This window comes from Pinus tabuliformis, chromosome 4_1 (genome assembly GCF_031772625.1).
Source record: "Pinus tabuliformis cultivar Carrire ecotype Pingquan chromosome 4_1, CPIR1, whole genome shotgun sequence".
Classification (NCBI taxonomy): domain Eukaryota; kingdom Viridiplantae; phylum Streptophyta; class Pinopsida; order Pinales; family Pinaceae; genus Pinus; species Pinus tabuliformis.
Window position 1 is genome coordinate 199,136,107 of NC_142303.1, and position 20,343 is coordinate 199,156,449.

At 38.1% G+C, this 20,343-nt stretch overlaps 1 protein-coding gene across 4 annotated transcripts in view; it reads right to left on the minus strand.

The window, feature by feature from the left end:
• Window positions 1–20,343, minus strand: part of SAC9 (sacI homology domain-containing protein / WW domain-containing protein) — a 339,290-nt gene that overhangs the window by 306,430 nt on the left and 12,517 nt on the right. For 2 of the 4 annotated variants that reach the window (XM_089419453.1, XM_089419454.1), the window contains exon 2: window positions 3,006–3,320. In XM_089419453.1, the coding sequence (XP_089275579.1) occupies window positions 3,006–3,021 (16 nt within the window). In that variant the 5' untranslated portion in view covers window positions 3,022–3,320. Of the gene's footprint in view, window positions 1–3,005; window positions 3,339–20,343 lie in introns of all 4 variants that reach the window. The other 2 variants (XM_089419451.1, XM_089419452.1) reach the window with 2 other exon arrangements.

Sequence of the window (20,343 nt, forward strand, 5' to 3'; positions counted from 1 at the left end):
GATGAACCATCAAACATAGGCAAGTGGAATCTACTCGCTGCACGGTGGGTGTCACCATCATGGTAATGTCGGTACCCTCTGTGATGGTCGCGGGGTCTACTATCCCGCTGGAGCTTAACAAAATCTCTGAATGAGAGGGCTTCCCTGAACTCCTGCCCATAGGCCTGGCACTCTGCAAAATAATCGCCCATATGTCTGGGCTCTTCCTCCTGTTGGGCTACGGCCCCCGTGACAGCTCCTAAGAAAGTGGGCATGGTAGAGCGTGTAGGGGCATGTGACGCAGTATCACGCTGCTCTGGCAAATGGTGGGATGCGCCTGATCCCTCACCAACCTAAAAAACCCGTGGGCTTTCACGCTATCTAGCATGTACTGTCGTGAATCTCTGCCCCATCACCTCAATCTGCCTCGACAGATCCTGCACGGATTTGAGTAGCATATCCGCAAATCTCTTCCCGTCATCATCTGCCATCAGATCCTCTTGCTTTGCGTCCACCACAGGCTCCCCCTGTTCTGCGTCCACCACCGGAACACAGTCTCCCTCTCCGTAAGTGTTCTCCAACCTACGCCCAGTGTCCCTATATCTTCGACCTCTGTAACAGATGTAGGGTTTTCCCCCAGTGTCATAGATTACTAGCTACACAGGCTGACCCAGATCTATGCTCTGATACCACTGTAATATCCCGAACCTGGAATATTCCTCAAACCCCAACAAAATCTCAACCAGAAAAACGCACAAGTGGTATAGTAGCCGAGAAAATCACAGAGATATAATAGTAGTGCAGCAACAATAATGATCATATGAAATATAAACAGATACACACGAAATGCAACGAAAAATGCTAAGCCATTTTATTATACTGAGTAAAGGAATGAGTACAGAGGTGATCAGAAGGACAGCAACTCGACTTGCACAAGGCAAGTGAAGAAATACACTCAAAATAACAAAGGAATGGCCTCACACTGATCTACGTCCCAGCTACTAGAAAACTGTCGTGTTGTTGCTGCTGCTGGAAATCGAATGAGGATTTGGGGTTGCGCCCCTCCTCAAAAAATGTTGAAACTCTGGAATCGGACTCTACTCAAGAAACCCAGAAAAACCCAGAAAGCTTTTCTGAAATGGCCGACCCCCCAAAAACACCCCCTTGGAGTTCTGTGTGGTCCCTCAATGCTCTGCGCTACCACTGAATGAAACCCTCCAGAAAATTGCCTGAAAATCCTGCAAAAACTCTCCAATATGTAAGAGTTGATCCCCTGCTCTACCTCTCAGCACAAATCATCCTGCAAACCCTCAACCCAGGCTCCTGCCAGAAAGAATTGCGTCCTCCTTTCAATGTTGCACAGTCCTCCAAGACGCTGATGAAACTGCTGCTGAAAGGCTGATGAAACTATTGCTGGAATACCAATGGAAATACCTTGCCCGAGCAGGCACTTTAAGTCCCCCGGGGCTAAAGGTGAGATCTCTGAACGGAGACACTCAATACACTAAACAATGTTGCAGACTAGCTAAACAGCCAGCGTGCTCTAAGTCGAAATGACTATCACAAATGCTCATAACCAGAATGATCAAAATGAGGGGGCTCCTCTCTCTTTTATAGCCTTTGCCTCTCTCAATCCCAAGGCTCACCTCCTGCGTGATTCCCCTCTTGCCACGTGTTCCTTTCCTCCTGCGCAGTTCCTCCATGTGTCTGCGTGGGCTCCATTTCTGTGTCCCCCTTTGGCCCCCTTGGCTCCCCTTTAAGTCACAACGTTGTGCTACTAAGAAGTAACTTTTTATTCTAAAAGTGAGTTATGTCCCTCTTCCTCACATTTTATTTACGAATAACTATAAAAGGCAAAAATCGAACAAAATCGAATATTCCAATTAGCCATGGCTAATTAGGAATATTACAATATATATTTATATATATATGCAATGTATTGAACTCGCCACAAAGGAATTATGTACAAAGGAATTATAATATATATATATTTCTAACAAAAGAAACTACGTATTCTATAAAATCAAAGGAAAGTAATATATATAATAAAGAGAAGTATATATATATATATATTAAATTGTGAATTAAAATAAAACCATAATACTATGAAAATAATTTGATTTAAACAAAAAGGGAAACATAATATTATGATAAAGGAGATACACTATAAATAAAAGGCATTGTCATCAAATCGGGAGGAGAGAAGGCGGTGACCGCCTCTGCAACTTTTGAAGTTATCAAATTAAAAGCGGTGGAGAAATTGGAAAGCGGTGGAGTAACCTCTTGAGCATAAAAGGAGGAAAGGTACTGCAGAAAAGGGGGAGAAGAAAATTTTATACAGAGGGAGGCAGAGGAGGAACTTACAAGAGAAAGACACAAAGAAGAATTGAGCAGTTGTTCTTGAAGCTTTTGGGCAGAGGGGGCAAATTACTTTAAATTTGAAGTATTTTGGAGCCGGGGACCAAGATTGTACCCAATTTGGCTAGGAGGTTTTGGTATTTTGATAACGGGAGCAGGGACTGGAACAAATCAGAAGCATATCTTCAACCACAAAAAGCCCAGGTAGGTACTCAACATCAAATTGATAAATTCTGATATTCTGAATGGTTATATCCTGTTAAAAAATTTAAATTTAAGGCTTTAACACAAACCAAAGAAAAAATCAAAGGACATTTGTATGTTGAGAGCAGTTCATGTGCTAGTCAGCACTGTTACAAACATGCTATCATATAAATAATACTTTGACACCGGTTGAGGAAAGAACTATCAGTTTGAACCCTACTCTATGCATCAAGATCAACATGTAGATGATTTTGATCATAAATAAACCAGCATGCTTGCATAAGTGCTACTCAATACTCTTTTTAACAGATCCATAATTCAGGATACAATTACAATGCTGGCTGTAAAGAGCTCATCCAGTTACTACACTAGGGAAAGCAACTCACAAAAATATCACTGAAAATTGTCACAGATTTTGCAAGTAGATGTATAATTCAAGCTAATGATAAATATGATAATCTCACCTTGTATCTCTGCCATTTCCCCTTTACAAATGACAATGGGCAACTTTCCAATGCTTACTGGCACATCCCATTCAAAGGCCAAGGATAAGCCCCAGATGAAACTTAGACTTCAAATGTTATCTTGCCCCAGATGAAACTTAGACTTCAAATGTTATCTTGCCCCTTCTTTCACTGCAGAGAAAATATCAGCTCAAATGGCATTCTACCTAGTATCTAAGACCAATAGGGAGGTCTTTCTTCTGAAGGAAAAGTCTGCATATAAATAACTGCATCTTTTTCTAATTGCCTGCATGCGTTCTCCTCTGTAATCTCAACCTGCATAAAGTACAGAACCTAATTTAGATAATTAGTTGTTATCTCTTCTAGTGAAAAATAATGCAACTATGTATTTACAAGAATAATATTTTATGGATTACGAAAATAGAAAGGTTGGTTCAAATTCCAGATATGACTCCTTCTCCAAACATAAAAGCACAAAATTATACATTCAGTGAGAATTTCTGCAACCAAACTCTGATGACAAACCAGAAACTTGAAACATATTAACTACTTTTTTCTGTTGTATTTTTTCATCAGTCCCGTGGATCAATCTCAATCACCCAGAAATGTTTTATTTTTACATACATATACTGAACACAGATTGTTTCACCCAACCTAACCTTAAAATAATCTTCATTGTTTTCACAACAATAGAGCCTCTGCATACTAAGTATATGTGTAGCCACAAGTTGAACACTTTGTCATATTTTATGTACTCTTTAGTGACCTATACTGTTTACATGTGATCCATGGAAGTATCATTGCTATTAGAATATTATATGATCATGTACGTTATTAGATTATGAAGCAGGTCGTGAGTTGAGTGACAATATCAATATGAAGATGTGATTGGGAAGTCCTAATTAATTGAGTGAACAGTTGTGCTGGCCAACTGTGATATAATTTGCAGTGTGTACAAATAGGTCCCCATCTTGAATTGAACTACCATTAGGAGTGGAGGCATTTTCATTGCATACTATGCATCATACCTCCATCTGTGTTTGTCACCTGTACATACCTCTGTAAACAGACTATTGGAACAAAAATCTCACAAACAATTACTATATTTCCATGAATAAGGTGTAATTGTTCTCCCTTCTCAAACACTCAAAGCAACAAGTGATAACAGCCAGGAGGGAGGGTAAGTGGACAGTCATTTGGGACCTTAGAGCAGTCCTTCAAGACTCCACTCCCTAGGTGGTCCCATCCTTGGGCCTCCCAAATGATGGGGTAGAGAGGGTGTTCCAATATCTCCATTGCATGCTAGAACATCAATAGAGCCTTCAGCTCCTAGTTAGGCATACTCTCCAATGCACTTAGGTCTCTAGATCTCCTCTTCACTGAGACATGCATAAGCCCTTCATGAATACAACCTCCTATTGGGGTTTAACATTGGCTTTAACCTACAAACAGGAGACCCATTGTTCCCACAACATGAGAGGTTCTAAGAGTGCCATGTTTTATCTTTGACTCACTCCATAGCAGCATTTCCACAGTAACCTCTGACAAGCATGCCAAATTCTTATTGTTCTGAAACCAAGGCAGTGCCCCTATACTCCATGACCGTTATATTGTAGTGTTTTTACTTCCCACCACCCCCCAGCATCATGTTGAATTTTTATCTAGGGCAATGCTTAGAACAATTTTCTCACGCACACAACAATTATTAGCATTAGAATTTTATACATTAAAAATAGTATTAAAAAAAATCATTTATAAGCATGAAAGAGCAGTAGGAAAACATCAAGAAACCATGAGATAATAAAACAAGAGACAGAAAATTAGGCACACAGCCAGAGCAAAACCACAAGAAGAAAACCCAGAAAAAGTTCTTCCTTACGCGAGAGAGAGAGTTTCCAGATTCATCAATACATCATAAATAAGAATATTAGAATAATATCCAAACCAGAAACCAAAATCATGATCAAGTGCCATGTCAAAATCCAAGTTCTCATATTTCAGCCCTCCCTAGAATTTCGGCCTCCTCTTGAAATTTCGACCCCCCTGTAATTTCGCTGGATCAGAGATGTATGAGACTAAAATTAGTGTGTCCAAATGAGGAAAAATGATCTCCTTTATATAACTTTCAAGTGGGAGTCGAATGGGTGCCTCTTATGGGCCCAACCGACCTAAAACACCATGAGGCTGACTTGAAATAAATTTGGAGGCAAATTTAAAAATTCAAATTTCCAATTTCTTTTTCAAGATGAAAATACCGACCATGGCTACCATATTTTCCAAAAATCCCTCTTAGCCAACGAGGTACTTTTCATTCTCTTTCTCAAGGTCAATCTTCCCGACCAATCATAGGTCTCACAGCTCACTGCCTAAGGAAAAGATCAAAAATACACATCTCTCTCTCTATCAGGATCAATCTCCCCAACCAATCATAGGTCTCACATCTCCACAGCCTAAGGGAGAGATCATCAGTCCTAGTTCAAGACTGGTTTCATGCAGGAAAAATTTGGCATTTTTTAAATTTTTTATTTTTTATTTGGTTGGCCCACTTCTTACTCTCCCCTAGGCTAGCCTAATATTCAAGCCTATGGCCCCAGTATTACTATGCAATTCATGGTCATGTTAAATTCTTAAAGTAAAAGTGACATTTTCCTTAAATTTTACTTAAATTTAAGGAAAATGTCACTTTTACTTAAATTTTTAACATTACCATGAAATGACTCAGGATGTTTGAGAGTGGTTCCAACCTCATTGAATTTCATATAGAGAAATTAGAATTCTAGATCTCACTCAAAAAGCAGCAGACTTAACAGTTTTTCAAGATTTCAGGATTGGTCGGATCGCAACGTTTCCATTGAATTCTGTCATGTACGAGGACATGAAACTAGTATTTAACAAAGCGCACCAAGCCCTTTATGTACTTTGATGTTAGTGGCATTGGTTGTCGAACTCCTCTATCATGACTCTACTAAAAATACCCATCACTCAAACAAAATCTTCAAATAAAATACCCATCACTCAAACAAAATCTTCACATGACATGCTACATTTTTTCTATCTTATTTTAATGCCTAAGTAGTTATATTGATGGCGAAGACCCCAATATAGGCAATGGTTTTGATGATATGTAGGCATTTTTTGAACATAATTTTTATTTTATGCTAGAGGCCATCTAGAGCCTATTTGTTGATGTATTTTTTATTCAAAGATGGATTGCACTCGATGCTATTTTGGTTAGTGCACCCTTACATGTTATGTAAATGAGAGTTTTTACATCCATATATATTCTTGTGCATCCATATATATTCTTGAGCCTTTGGACCTTGATGATTAACTCAAAGTCAAATTTTTGAGGAAATTAATCCAAAATATTAATTTTTGGATTAATAAAAAATGGCTTTTAAGAGAAATTCAAATTTTTCCTCAAAATTAAAAATTTGACGGTGAAGATTAAAAAATGATCAAGTTATTTTAAACAGTCGAGATTATTTTGACAAGGTCATGCCAACTCGCTATTATTTTCCACTTGGAGGGATTTCTTTATATAAAGAACCCATTTAACTTCTATTGTCATGATGATCTCTGGATGAGAAAAATTTTGTAACGCTGGTATTGAGTTGTTGCTATGTTGGGAACATTTTTTATCATAATAGAAAAACTTTGGGGCTCAGTTCATGGTGTCCTTCTATATGTTGATTTGTGGTATGCGTTAGCTATATTTTATCTTATATTGTGTTGAATAACTTTTATTAAATCGTTATTTCATTTGTCAGTCATAAGAACATTCTATTAATACAAATTATCTTAGGTGATATGATTCACCATATGATCTAACAATTTTATCTTGAGAATATTATAGAGATTTACAAGTACGCTAACCCTTGGGCTCCAAGTTCACAGACTGTGGGGAAGAGTCGACCTTGTTTGGGCTCTAAGATTTCGTTGTGGTAAATTATTTTGCAGAAGGGTTTTGGCCAATCTATCTTTCGAAATTATTCATCCATTGTCATTATTTAAAAAATATTTTCAAAATTATTATTTGATCTTGGGCTAAAAAGAATTAATATGCTAATGAGAGCTTGTAATTTTATTTTGTAAATATTGTACATTTGTAAATATTTTGTAAATTATTTTTCTAACCCTTGTTATTTTGCAGCACTTGGGTATTTGGGGTTTTATAATTTTGTATATATATATATATCTGGGGTTTGGAATTCTTTTATTCATTTGTGCAGGTGATAGCTCAAGGGTTTGAAGCAGCAAATTTTTTTGGGCTACTCATCCAAGCAAGGAAGGTTGATCTAGGCCCTTGAGGGTAAGATCTAGCCTCCCCAACTTCCAAAAACTCAACGTCCAGCTGAAGAAGGGAAGTTGTCTAGCATTTTGAAGTGATCATTGGCATTTTTGTGCAATTGCAGGGGTTTCAAAATTTTTTAGGCCTTCTAGGCCTAGCCGTCTGCCTTTCTTCCCTAGTTGTGACCCCTAGAGGGCTTTTAGGGCCCTTGGCCCTCCTCCTTTCTTTGGCCGCAAGCCCTTTAGAGTTGGGTGTGGCCTTTTCAAGCCTTTTTCTTTAGGTCGCATCCCCTTAAGGGGCTTTCCCTTGGGCCGCTAGCCTTCTAGGTTTAGCAACAGCACTTTTAGGGCCCTCGGCCCCCTCCATTGAATCATTTTCCTTGGCCGCAGACCTTTTAGGCATTTCTCCCTCCGTCGTTCCCCTTTTCCTAGCCTTAGCCCCTTGTCGTGGCCCTAGAAGGGCCCCAACCCTCTCGGCCCCCCTCTTTTGCCTCTTTTCCCTTGGATGGCAGCCCTATTAGGCTTGTTTCCCCTAACCGTCGCCTCTTCTACCCTCTCTTGGCCTATCGTTTCCCTTCCTTGACCTTTCTAGCCGCATCATTGGCCTTCTTCTAGCCCTAGTCTCTCCTTCTAGCCCTCATTTGGCCATTCTTCAGTCATTGAGTAAGTTTGCATTAGTTTATTCATATTGTCTCTAACAAATTGTTTTGCAGCGATTTTGGAGCTAACTTGGTGGTTGCAGGTGATCAAGTTCATTGGAAGCCTCTCTAGTCACTAATAAGGCCATTAGACCTATTGATTTGCCCTCTAATCCCTCTTTGTCATCATTGTCTTCAATTATAATTCTGAAGCATTTTATGACAGCAGTGTATTCAGTGTATAAACACATCTAAAATAAGATTAAATTCACTAATATTTCATTTAGGATAGATAAACATTGGTTTAGTGCTTCATTGATTGCATATAAGTGAATTTTTTAAGGTTGTTGGGTAAATTCAAGGTCTAATATGTTTGCTACAGTCATCTAAAATCACCTACAGCAGTGATAAAATAACATAACAGTGGCATAAAGGTAAGCTCGCAGTGATATTTAATCATTGGCACATCATTTGCACTCATTGGGTTTGCATTTCTTGGCATGTCCTGTCATTTCTTGAAGGTTGTCATAAAAATCAGACGTCTGATATATGTGGCATAAGGTCTGATATAAACATAGCAGTGGTGTCAAAAGTTGTTTGACAGTCATCTCTTTTCATTTAGCATTTGTTCCTTGCATCCTTGAGCATCTTGAATTAGTGTTTTCAAGTGAGATTGGGTATTTTTCTTGCTGCTGCAATCATTGGCTCCTTGGTTGCTCCATCTTGCATTTCACTGCATTCTTGCATAAGCATATCACTGATTGCATTCTCATTAAGAAACGTAAGTACTCTAAAAGGATTGAGTTGGCAATTGTTTGATAAGATTGGCCTACAAGAATCATATTGTGGATTAATGCTCTCTTTCTCTCATTGATAGCTAGTATTGCTGTATCTCTACTTGTCATTGCTATCACATTGCTAAGAAAGTGGATAATTGGATAATAAGTACATTGCTTCTTGTGGATTCACTAACTTGTGTTTTGCAAGGAAGGTTCACATCCTCAATTTATAATCTTGTTAATCTAAGTCACTCTCAAAGCATTTGTCTAATCATAATTGTGATAAGAGAAATCTTGAAGTGATTTAATTGTGTTCATAAGAAATTATTTTCTTCTCTTTTGCATTTAATTGGCACATTGGCATCCTATTGTTACAATCTAAGTAATCTTAAGAATTTGATACGTGTGTTTAGAGATCATCATCATCATATAATTGGCATTGCTAAAAGAAGCATTGGATTTTATATTTACAGTCATTTCATGAGCAATTGTCTATGGTAATCTTGGCAATATTTTCTAGTGCCATCTATTTGTTTCATTGAGCACTTTCTTTTGGTGTAGATTATCATTCTACATTGTCAAGTACTTCATTGTTCTAAATTGAATATCATTGTAACTTGTATCTAAGTACTTAAGACATTTAATAACTTCACTTAAGAATAATCACTCATATTTTGCATTTGCATTTTTAGGGTTAGCCTTGCATTAACTAATTTACCTCCAAGCATAAGCTTGGTTGATAGAAAGATAGGACCACCTTTCTCACCCAGCTTGCAAAGCCTAGACGCACTTTTGTGGTTAACACAGTGACCTTACAGTCATGAAAGCCAAAGTCTCTACAGCGTCGGAGGCATCTAGTGGTTAGAACTCCAGGGGAGGGATTGTTAATATAGCCTTTGCTATCTTTCCTTAGTTTTCTCTCTCACAACCTACACTAGAGACTAGCTTCAAAATAGTTGAGACTCGAGAGGAAAGATTCATTTAGATAGGCATCTAACCTAAAATAAACCAAGATTTTGCATTTCACTTAGATTTTAGGTGTTGCATTTCATATAGGATAGTGAAGCATCCTAAAGCAGCAACTGTTCATCCGTTGGCTTGGTAGATAATTCACATAAAGCAAGCATTTTGACCCCATTTAAGGCGTTGGTCTTTCAAGATAATCTAACCTAATCACTAAACTTGCTAAATTAACCAAGTTGCTAGGCCATTCAGTCGTGTCTCCCGGATTTGTCGGTTGTCGATTGGTCTTTCATATTCACATTTTATAGGGACTAGCCCACATAGCCTGTTGTAGGGAGACAGCTAGAACGGAGAGAGCGAGGATCAAAGTGACAACCCCCGTTCTAAGCATTGTCGGATCTTGCCTATACGATTTGGGCGACAACTGATCTTAAACATAACAACATTCAATTGTTCATCCAGCCTCAGTAGAGGCTTCTCTTAGAAGCAAACATCAGCAGCTATCAGTAGACAATAATAGAATTCAATAGTGGCTTCTCGCAAAAGAAATCATTTGCAACCACAAAAGTGAATATCAGAATCCATAGTTGAATCCAGCCGATAATAAATGGCTTCTCTCATAAGCAGGTACCAACAGACCATAATCGAATCCAACAAATAATAAGTGGCTTCTCACAAAAGCAAGCATCAACAACCATAGTGGAATCCAGCAAACCATAATCAAGTCTAGCAAATAACAAGTGGCTTCTCACAGAAGCAAGCATCAACAACCATAGTAGAATCCAACAAACCATAATCGAATCCAGCAGATAACAATAGACTCAATGGAAACAAACATCATCAAATAGATCAACAAACCAATCAGAGAATCAACCAAGTCAATATCAGAGTCTTGCAGCTTCTTCAAATCATTCATCAAGGAGATATTGATGGACCTACAGTCCATAGTGCCAAATATATCACCAGGCACATGCCTTTACAAAAGCAACTTCCTCTTACATATAAGTCCTATACATAGCAGAAAAATCACGGGCTCATCTTTAGCATATCTAGGTCAACATTGGTGGTCAAAAACTTCTAGCCACCTTCGCTCTTCAATCAGGTTGATCTTGTTTGCTCCCTCTGAGTACAGAGCCTATCACAAGTCTTCTTGTCACATTGTTCTTCCATCATTTCCAACGATTTGCCACACCTTGGCAGTCTTCATTATGTACCTACAATCCTCACGAGGAGGCTATGGAAGAACAAGAACAACCAAGCAAGCCAAGAGACTCATAATGAAATAATCAATAGAAACAATCAAGATAATACTTATCTTTTGAGAGTGTGTCAGCTCCCTCTTGATCTTAGCCTTCTCAGATTGAGTCAATCATATCATCAAGGAATCCATACCATCTGAAGCAACAAAAGTGATAGATTGTTGACTTAATATGTTAAAATACACAAGAGGTATTTGATAATAATAATTTATTAATATATATATAAATGTATAAGTGATGATTCAATGTTACAATGAGGGCCTGCTTTATATACCTAAGCAGGTGTCCCTTTATGAGTGGTCATGTCCTTTGGGGACACACCTCTTCACTAAACTAATCACTAATTAATCATTGTTTTTGATGTAGTATTATTATCTATATTTACATTATTTTATATCTATTTTTGATTCATAACATTGCCCCTTTCTTCGAAAAGCTTTGTCCTCAAAGCTTAATCGCTAATAATTTATTCACGACTGCGTCATTTCGGCATGTGTAAGTCGTCATTAGTACCTTATCATGTGGAACTCTCCAGTAATGTTGCCTTGAACCCAAGGTTATGTCTTTTTTTTCTTTTTCTTTTTTTTAATAATATAATAATATTAATTTTTTTTAATATAATAATTTTTTTAATAATTTAATTAATTAAATAATATTAACTAATTAAATTTAATTTTGTTATGATACGACTATAATGTTCCTTGACCTACTTACATATATATGTTTGCCGAACGAATTGTGAAATATATTGGCCAATCGTGCGACGCAAATGTATCGGCTAGTCGGATTTATTTCAATGCCCCAAATGTATCGGCTAATTGGATTTATTTCAACGCCCCACTGTATTTTGATTACGGTGTCTGTTAAATTATATAGCGAACAACCCTTATTCAAATACCGATTTATATATTAACAATGACGCAAATGTACGCAAATGTATATATCGGCTACTATATATGTCGGGACCACATATAAACCGATCTTACGTATCGTATGACCCAGCATTTGACTGGGGGTGCGAACAATCGTTTGACTGACGATATGTTTATTTCTAGCCACGGTCGACGGATAGGTAGTGAACAGCGTCGAGAAAGGGTCGACAAGCCGACCAGCACTGGTGGCCGACAACAACGTCAGACTGTGTTTAGGAGTCGGGGACAGCACACCGAGGTAGAGTCGAGGGTATAGTAGTATGTGTAGAGGTAACGACGGCGTTCGATATATTTCGATCGGGTGCCCACAAGAAGCTCCAACTCTGAATCTCGCGGAGAAATCATCATTTTAATTTTCCCTCGTCGATCCCAAGTCCTCCTCGATGTCCAGAAATTCTCATTATTTCTAAGGAATTCCAGATACGTGAGCACTCTTTTGTACTCTGTGAAGATGTCAACACGGTGGCAAGATTTGTGATGAGACTTAGCATGGGTAATGGCGTAGAGTATCGCTATAAATTGTAATGAACACTCATCGTCTTTGTGGTATTTGTATGGGTAGGGTTTTGATATATTTATATGAAGTCCATTGGAGTAAACCCCATATCAGCCTCGGCCCATATCGGAATCCAAGAACCCCTCTGTATATATGAATTCGATATTGTTTCTGTTCACACAGTCGCATCCACGCTTCTTGGTCCTACCTACATCATCTGTCGAAAAATATTTGCAATCAGTAGCCAACATATGGAGGTGTTCATCTGTGATGGGAATGTATGGCACCTTTAATGCTATTGAAAAGTCAAAAGCTTTCCCATATCCTCCAGTTGGTGTCTTGTCCAGTTCTTTACACTCTAGCATATCAAAAAGTAAAGAAGCCACAGGAATAAAAATTCCTCTAGCAGAAGCAAGTGTGTTTAACATTTTGGTACATCTCAACTTCAAAGGGGTATAGCGTGCAGTAGGCACCAAATGAGCAACTCCAATTACAATCTGAGCCATTGGATAGGAAGGAGGTTGGAAGTCAATATTGTTGGCATTGGCACAAAGAAATTTAACCCAAAGTTCAAGGCAATTCATATATTGCCAGTTGTAAGCCTTCTCTAGTGCTTCCTTGGTATTTAATGTGAGAGCATGTCATAAAACCATTCCCAACTGATTAATGAATGTAAATACATGTTGATAAGCATTTGATAAGTCCACTCCATAGAGTTCCACAACATAGTTCTTTAGGAACTCAATCTGTTGAAGGTTTGTTGTGTTGACAAAATATGACTTGATGAGACCCTCAAGGTCCTTCCATCGTGGAGTGTCTTTCATTTCTAAAATTGCTTCCCTCTTTCCACCTGACAGAGGCATTCACAGCAATTTCCTGAATATACCATCAATCTCACCAAGAACAGATATCATGATTGTGTTAAAGGTATTACTGTTTACAATTGTCAAAATTGAAAAAGAGTCGTCTCTTCTCCCATCCCCATAGTGACATGCAGTTCTAAAAGCTTGCAGGAGGCAATGAAGAGCTCCTATGTTTTGTCGCTCCTTTATTTCTTGACACCAAGCATCAACATGAGCAGTTGTGAGGACCTTTTTTGATGAAGACTTCAAACTTTTGTTGTCACTCTCTTCTAGTTGACCAGGCTTCAGAACACCTTCCTTGAGATTCTCTTTGTCTTCTTCAGAGTCAATGTTATATTCATGATTGAATTGAAGAAGTTCCTTTTCATGTTCATCATCATCTTCTTCTTCTAAACTATCTTCCACAAATTCACTTCTAAATTTATCTAAGAAGTCATTCTCTTCCTCCAAGGGTAGATCATCACTTTCTGAGACTGTGTCCTCAAATGGAGTATCATCTTCAGTGCTTTGTTCTTCCATCTTGACCACCACAGTTGCAACATCTTCGTCCTTACCTTTTGAAATTTCAGCTCGAGAATCTTCTGCAACATTCTCATCCATATCAAGACTAGCTTCATCGGAATCTTCATCTTGATCTATATCAGCTTCATCGGAATCATTAACTTGATCTAGATCATCCTCATCCAGACCAAGATCAACTTCATCTAGATCATCATCTTGATCTATATCACTTTCATATTCATCATTATCTATCACATCTTCATTCTCATTATCATCATTTTGATCAAAACCTTCTTCTCCTACTTCACCTTGTTTCATTTCTTCACTGTCGCTATCATCTTCCTTATTATCTGTTTCCTTTCCAACATTATCATCATTGGCAATCCTAAGATTTTACAATCCCTAGGGTTTTCTGCACACCCATAAGTATTCCATGAATCTGAACATAAGCCTTAGATGATACTAACAAATTCTCAGAACCTTAATAATTATACTTCATCCTTGCATCAATATACATGCTTCAGATAATTCAGTAGAGTCCATCAAGGCAAAACAAATTCTCAAGGCCTTATTAGAGCCTTTAGTAAAGTATCAAGACCGAATCAAAACTTTTAGAATTATCAAGACCTTTAGCAAAGTAACTTTTATCTCAAAAAGGTCAACGCAAATGCATATCAACCAACATCTTTAATACATATATGTGTGTGTGTGTGTGTGTGATCATATCCTTAATAGGTCTTATACTTGGCAAGGTGATATGGGCAATATATTTGACGAGGTACTTGAATTTACGTGCTTGAGGCTTCAGAGGATTCTTGTCATAGAGCTCCAAGCTTTCCTTCATTGAATTTAAACTTGAATTGAGCTTTGAGGTCATTGCCACCAAGGTTATTGTCTTCATGTAACATTGTTACTGTCATGTCATTCATCAGCAAGGTCACTATCACACTGTACTAGGATTATTGTCACCCATCATGGTACTAGGATCATCGTCACACATAATATTGAAGATGTCAATGCCATATATCTTATTATCATAAAGACACTTCTTAACTTTATAGTCATGAGAACGCTTTACCATAGATAACTTCATTGATATATATATATATATATATATATATATATATATATATATATATATATATATTGTTGGTCAAGGTTGTCATTGATGTCAATATGGCATTATTTGTGATGGCAAATATTCTTGTCATACATGTCCTAAAGATGTTGCCCTAACCCTAAGCATGAACATGATGCATGATCTAATAATGAACATTGAAGCCCTAGAAACCCTCCTAGGCACATGCATGCATAATAATGACAATAAAATATTCTAGCCTTGTTGAAGATGCTTATAAAGCTCTTAAATCCTTACCCTAATGAAACCTCGGCTATATGACATCCTTGTTCTTGATGAAGAAGCCCCAAAGCCTCATGATAATAATGATTGCTAGATGTCCTAATCCTAAGGCCTATGTTTATATAAAAGGCACCCTAACATTGTCCAAATAATAAATTCCTAAAGGTTGTCATGGATAAATTCATTGATAAAAATATGATCTCATTACACTTGATGACATGGATTGATGACCACACTTGGAGACCATATGATGACATGGATAATGGTTGGAGACATGACAGTGGAAAAATGACAATTGGAGACATGATCGTTACATGACAGTTGGAGACCATATATGACACACTTGTATGATGGTTGGAGACCTCACTTAAAGCCCTAACGAAAATACCCTAACCCTCATTCTGTCCCAATATCCTTATACATAAAGAAACTTATTCTTTGGCATCTTGACGACATCATTTTACAATGGCTCCTTCTCCAAAATGTAGAGGACAATTTTACCTTTCTAATGAGCCCTCACTTAGCCTCTAACTCCTAGTAGTCTAAGAGAAATTGATTTTTTAAGATAATGTATCGTATTCTCTTACCTAGCCGACTATGGTCAGTTCCTTCATGTCAGCTCTCCAGCCCAACAGACAAGTCTTTTCGTAAAGACGAATTACTATAAATATACGTCTGAACTCATCATTCTAGCCATCAATTCGATGATCATTTCAAAGAAAGAGCACAGAGATAGAAAGGAGGTCGAGGATCAAGAAGAATTTTGTTTGGGAAATTTCAGTGATTAAGTCATCATTACAGCTCGGATCATTAACTATAGGAGCTTGGAACTGTAAACAAACATTTGTGGTGACTGTGGAGCTCGGACCCTATAGGGCTCCTAGGGTTGAGGGATCTTTGGGCAATAAGGTATTACCCCTATCTATTACCCATAGAGTTGGAGATGTTGCTCCCCTATCTGGTCTATGCAGAGTATACTCCAGTTGGCATCATACCCGCAAGCCAAGCTTGTTGGGAATACCGCTCCCTGTTTGGCCAACGGGTCGAGAGTGTACTCGATGCGTACAACCCAAGTTGAGTGTGATGCGGGTGTTCTACCTCATGACTCTTGAGGGTTATTGATGGGAAGATTGGCAGGCAATAGGATTGGGTTGAGATTTGCTCCCTTCTGTGGTTCTGAGTTGAGAACGAGCTCCCCAATGTGTTTGGATACCCTATTGCTCGATATGGGATTGAGGTATGACTCCCCCATGAGATAGAGGGTGGAAATTAATGCTCCCTGATTCTTTTTCTTTTAGATTCGAGAATGTTTCAGCAAATAGAGTTGAGCAGAGATGGACACAGCATGACGACAGCATGATAGGATGATATGATATTGGTAGGTGGAATTCTTCCTAATTGAGAGGGAGTGTTACTTTATGCAACTAGGGTCAAATCCCACCTTGGACAGCTCATATGACGGAGATGATGTTTGCAAAGATATCCTCTTTTTTAGAGGACCAAAATCGACCTAAAGATCACCTCATTTGGACAAGCAGAAGTTGGATTTTGAATTTATGCATCCACACATGTACATTTGGACAAGTCAGCGTCAACATCAAATGGACATCAAATGGAACCCCATGGAAGCCTATAAATACAAGAAACCTCAAGCTCATTTAAACATAATCATCAAGCATCTTCTTCACTTCTTCTACTGTTTGGATTGCACATATCTAACAGAGGATGTTCGCGCAAGGTCTAAAATTACAGGTTTGAGGCTCGCACGTGTTTAGAGTTTTTGTTTTCCAATCACACACTTGTCGAAGGTCAGATCTGACTGCAGTTGCATGCTCGCAGTGCCTCAAAGAGCGACTAGAAAGCCACAGTCGCTCGCATAACATCTTGAAGGGTGTGACCAAGGCTCTGAGATAATTCAACCACAGTCGCTCCCTTACAGTGCTTCAAAGAGGGACCAGGAAGTCATAGTCGCTCGCACACAGTGTCTCGAGGAGCAACCCGGAAGTCACAATCACTCACAAAATGACTTGATGAGTGCGACAGGGGTTTTGAGTCAAGGTTTGACAGTTCACCGCAGATGTATGAAGGCTAGAAGGTTTCTCTCTGCTATACAGTAATTCTGGAAGTCTGCTTCTGATTTGTTTTGGGTAAATCTTTGTTGGATGATTATATATTGGGATCATTGTACTCTCTGCTGAAAATTTTTATGACAATCTAATAAGAAGAAGATTTGAAACGATTTTCCCCCTAGTGGGGTTTTTCCCTGATTTTTGACAAATATGGTGTCTCTTGTGGTTGTGTTATTGTCTTCTTTGGCATTGCATATATTGTTCTATCTTCAATTACTGTTTATGATTGGAAACATTGTTAATAATTGGATGCATTGCTAAATGAATAATTGAATTGGGCTGAACTAATTGTAACAGCATAGAACAATCTGAAAAATTAACATAGCGGGTATCTGACACCTGCTGGATAACAAATTATCAACTAGACATCCTTGAAGAAATTTCAACCCCCACTCCGGCTATCAATTTTCCTTATCACTCCATGCATTTAGTTTTAAAGCCAAGCATGATAAAAATTCTAAAATCTGGAAATCACAATACTTTCTAAAAACACAAATTTAGAGATTTCACAACTACTGAAATTGCAAAAATAAAACACGGCAAAATTATGATAGCCACGCATAGAAAATAACACAGTGATTTTTGGTCAATGTGACCATGGAAAAACCCCCTACAACTCTTGGGGAAAACCAGTTTGAGAGCTCTTCTTTATTTCCGAAAATGCTTTTACAAAGAAACTGAAATACACGGTAAAAATTCCAACAACCACAAATTACAACTTATCTCAGTTTTCGTGCTTGCACTCCACCTCGAAAATTGTGCCAATCAACAAACAGCCAAAACAAAAAATTTCCAACAATAAAACAGCGTTAAATGTTGTACAACCAGCCTCGAAAAATGTGCCCAAAACTTGTTGTATTGATTGTACAGACTGTACAAATTTCAACAATATGACTGCCTCGAAATTCATGCCCAAGTCTACCTCGAAATTCGTGCCCTTGTTGTTGACCCTCTTCCTTGATTTCTGTGCCTTCCTCTTGTTGTACGGTTTTGCCTTGGGATGCGTGCCAATAAATGTTGTTGCCTAGATTTGTTGAAATGTCTTATTGCTGCTCTCCTTGACTTCCTCACTGCTCAGAAATTTTCTCCTTGCCCTCTCTTCTCTTTCTTTCAAATGTTCATGAAATAATGAATTGATCTTTTCATCTTCTCTTCTCCTTTTAACTCTCTAAATGACCTTTTGGATTACCCTAAGATCTAATGGTTGAGATTCATTTAGCTTTAGGGATGAGAATAAATGTGCATTTAATTCTCACTTTCTATTTTTAACTCACCCACTTAAATAAAGACCCACTTAGCCTTTTATTTCCATAGTCACTTTTTCACTTTCTAATTCTTCATTGACTTTAATAAAGTCACCTTTAAATTAGAATGTAACTTTACCACTTATAGTCACTTTTAAATTAGAATGTAACTTTACCACTTATAAAATCACTTTTAAATTAAATTGACTTTACCATTTATAAAGTCACTTTAGGAGAAAAGTAAAAAATAAATTTGGAAACTTTTCTCTAGGCCAAAGATCAATGCCTTAGGGAACCACTTGTCCTCTGGTACCACTTGTCCACTTGTCTTTAGGTTTTAGTAGGAGGAGAGATCCTAAGGAATAACGTTGCCCTGATCCAGAGCGCAGAAAGCCAGAACTGTCAAAAAAGCAGGAAAAGCTAGAAAAGCTGGAACTGCCGAAAAAGCTGGAAAATCCAGAACTGTCAGAAAAGCCGGAAAAGCCGAAATTGCCAAAAAAGCCGGAAAAGCCGAAATTGCCAGAAAATCTGGAAAAGCCAGAACTGTCAAAACTGCCGGAAAAGTCAGAACTATCGGAAAAGTCAGAACTGTCGAAAAAGCCGGAACTGCCAAAAAAGAAGGAACTACTGGAAAATCCGGAAAAGCTGAAACTGCCGAAAAAGCCGGAACTGCCAGAAAAGCCGAAAAAGCCGGAAATGCCGGAACTGTCAAAACTACAGAAATGTAAAAATTTCTCATTTCCCACCCCGATTTTCAATTTCACCTTATTTCTCCCATATAGTTAAATGCCCTTTCCCATATCCATACATTCAACAACTGAAAAAAAAAAAAAAAATTGCTGAAAACACAAATTCTGGAAATTTTACAGAATGCTGGAAAATGCAGAAATAAAAAATCAGCAGGTACAAACAGCCATTTAACACATTTGAACACAGTGATTTTTTGTCAAGGTGACCCTGGAAAAACCCCCTACAACTCTTGGGAAAAACCAATTCGAGAGCTCTTTCTTATTTCTGGAAAATGCTTTCTACAGTGAGAAATATTCAGCAAAAAAATCGGCGAGCAAATTTTACAACTTATCTCGTTTTCCGTGCCTCACAGCCAACTGGAAAAACTAGCAACAGCAAAACAGAACAGCAATAAAAGTTGTACGGCCTCCTCGATTTTGTGCCCAACTGTGTACGATTTTCCTAGAAAATCGTGCCCAACTTGCTGTACGGTTTTCCTAGAAAATCATGCCCACCTGCTGTACAGCCTCCACAAATAAACTGCTGTACAGATTTCTAGAAAATCGTGTCAAATATCTGCCTTTCACTGTGTGCTCACTCAGCTATACGGATTTGCTAAACTGCTGCCTTGGAATGTGTGCCACGCTGCTGCCTCCTCCTCCCCGTCCAGAAATCTCCCTTGCTCTCTTACTCTCTCTCTCTCAATCTGCTCATGAAAGAATGAATGACATTTTCCTCCTTTTTCCTCCTTTAATCTAACCCTAAGTGGCTTTTGGGTGATCCCTAAATCCAATGGCTGAAATAGATTGAGATCTAGGGCTGAGATTAAATGCTCATTTAAATCTCACTTTCTATTTTTTAGTTCACCCCACTTTAATAAAGACCCACTTAGTCATTTATTTCCAAAGTCACTTTTCCTTTCTAATTTTACATTGACTTTAATAAAGTCACTTTAAAATTAGACTTTAGTAACTTTATCACTTAAAGTCACTTTTAAATTAGATTTGACTTTATAAAAATTATAAAGTCACTTTAGGAAATTCTTTTGGACACTTTTCCCTAGGCCAAAGATCAAAGCCTTAGGGAACCACCTGTCCTTCGGTACCAAATTTCAACACTTCCTCTTACCGAAGAAGGTGTTCCTCACCACACCCA